This window comes from Megalobrama amblycephala, linkage group LG17, assembly GCF_018812025.1.
Source record: "Megalobrama amblycephala isolate DHTTF-2021 linkage group LG17, ASM1881202v1, whole genome shotgun sequence".
NCBI classification, from domain to species: Eukaryota; Metazoa; Chordata; class Actinopteri; order Cypriniformes; family Xenocyprididae; genus Megalobrama; species Megalobrama amblycephala.
In genome coordinates, this window is record NC_063060.1 from 46,793,593 (window position 1) to 46,795,564 (window position 1,972).

Below are 1,972 nucleotides of genomic sequence, written 5' to 3' on the forward strand. Positions count from 1 at the left end.
TGAAAATCCAAGCCTCCAACAAACTGATCTAAAGTCAGTAAATCATTTGCAAAATATAGTTAATTCATATTTTATATATTTCATTATGTACATTGTTAATATATTAAGATAAGGCTATATACTGTACAATTATTGATTTCATTCCTTGTTACTGTAATTAAGAAGATTATATTAATTTATTAACATTTTATTAATTAGCTCATATGTGAACAGTGAGATAATGTTTTTTTATGCTTTGTTCACAACTTATTACCTGCAAGTGTTAGCACTTTGGATTAGGTTATGGTAGCTCCGAAAATCAAAAAAAATCAAATGACATTAACTGCACTACAATAGACCCTTTTCACATTTCCGGGGTTCTCAAATGTGGAAGTCGTCATAGTTGTGTTAACTTTTATAGCGCCGAATGAGAGACTTTCATGACTGAACTACTAACTTAGCCCATACTAAATGTCAAGATTTATTTTTATTTTTTTGTTCAAACGTATTAACCATAATAAATTTTCATAATTTTCCATGACCTAATGTAAAGTGAAAAATATTTACTTATTAAGATGTTTATAAGGAATAAAAAGCATTATCTTAGTCTTTACATATGACCTAATTATAAAATTTTGATTTATATCCTGAAAATGAGTTAAGAACGCACTATATGGTAATCTATTAATACATTAACAGTTAGGAGACTACAATATACAAACCAGGAGTTACCTATTTAATTTGCAATTGATTTGTAAGCATTTGATTAGTTTTTATACTTAGTAAGAAGTGTCAGCATTTTTTTTCACAGGGCCAGAGTACAAAACAAAGTTGCTAATTACTGCTTATCATGGTTTTCTTAAATATACACCATCATTGGACCATGAAGATGTAAGAATATTTACAGTCTTGTATTTAGAGGCCATTTCAGTTTTAGGTTCTTAGTGGCTGAAATTTCATTTTAAATGTAATTAAATTAATTTTTATTAATTATTTTTTTTTAAATATATCAATCTATCTATCAAAAAATTAGAACATTTAAAATAGAACACTGATTTGTGGGAATGTAATTACAGTGTTCAACCCCAAGGATCATTGCTCCTTTTGTGGACAAGAGTCTCCTGCTGGACGTGTGGGTCGGAACACATGGGTTTGTGTCCTTTTTTATGAAACAATTCTTATTAGATAGGCTATTTAACATAGATCTTATGTTTTAAACTATTACATCTACTTATATAATTAGTATGCAGATAATTAAATAATTAGTATGGGGTCAACCTTGAAATAACATTATAGCAAATGTTCTGTAGTACTTTGTATTAAGTAAATAAAATCATATATTTTCATTATTTCAATTTCCCCCCACCAGATTCAGTGCAGCAGCTGTGCAAGATGGTACCATGCAGTCTGTGTCAACATTACCATAAAAGGTGTACGAAAACTAAAAAGAGCACTGTGGCTGTGTGCTTTCTGTACATAAGCACTACTAAATCCTTTGAGACAAAACATGTAAAAAGTTATTGTTCATTTTGTATGGTTTTCATTTTATGTTGAATGTTTGCATAAACACGAGTTCTGTCAAAATGGCTGTTGTCCTAACAATTTTTGGGGTGAGGTCTGGGAACCTATTAACAGCATTCAGTATATTTTTTCGTACTGTTCCATATTCAACCAGTAGGGTCAAGTCTCCTTTATTTATGTTTCATATTTTTTTACAATACAGATTGTTTAAAACCAGCTTTGCAGAATTAACAGCAAACATCTACATCATGTACATTTTGACATTGTAATGATATAATTAAGGTATAATCTGTACATGCAGTTCCCTTTTTCACCAGTAGGGGTAAAAAAAGGTTGTGAAAGTTGTCCCCTGTCCTCTTCTACTGAATGACACTGGTTGGATGTCTCTGTCTCCGTCTCCCTGATGGTCAAAGCTATTACACAGAGAAAGTTAATTTTGGGCATGCAGTTCCCTTTTTCACCAGTAGGGGTA

The 1,972-nt window shown here is 30.8% G+C and overlaps 1 protein-coding gene across 2 annotated transcripts in view; it reads left to right on the forward strand.

Annotated features, from left to right (window-relative positions):
* LOC125250038 overlaps positions 1–1,972 on the forward strand; it is a 3,991-nt gene extending 2,019 nt beyond the window's left edge. Inside the window, exons 6-7 of one of the 2 annotated variants that reach the window (XM_048162344.1) lie at positions 1,056–1,129; positions 1,349–1,972. In XM_048162344.1, coding sequence (XP_048018301.1) covers positions 1,056–1,129; positions 1,349–1,459 — 185 coding nt within the window. In that variant the 3' untranslated portion in view covers positions 1,460–1,972. Of the gene's footprint in view, positions 342–1,055; positions 1,130–1,348 lie in introns of those variants that run through there. The other variant, XM_048162343.1, reaches the window with a different exon arrangement.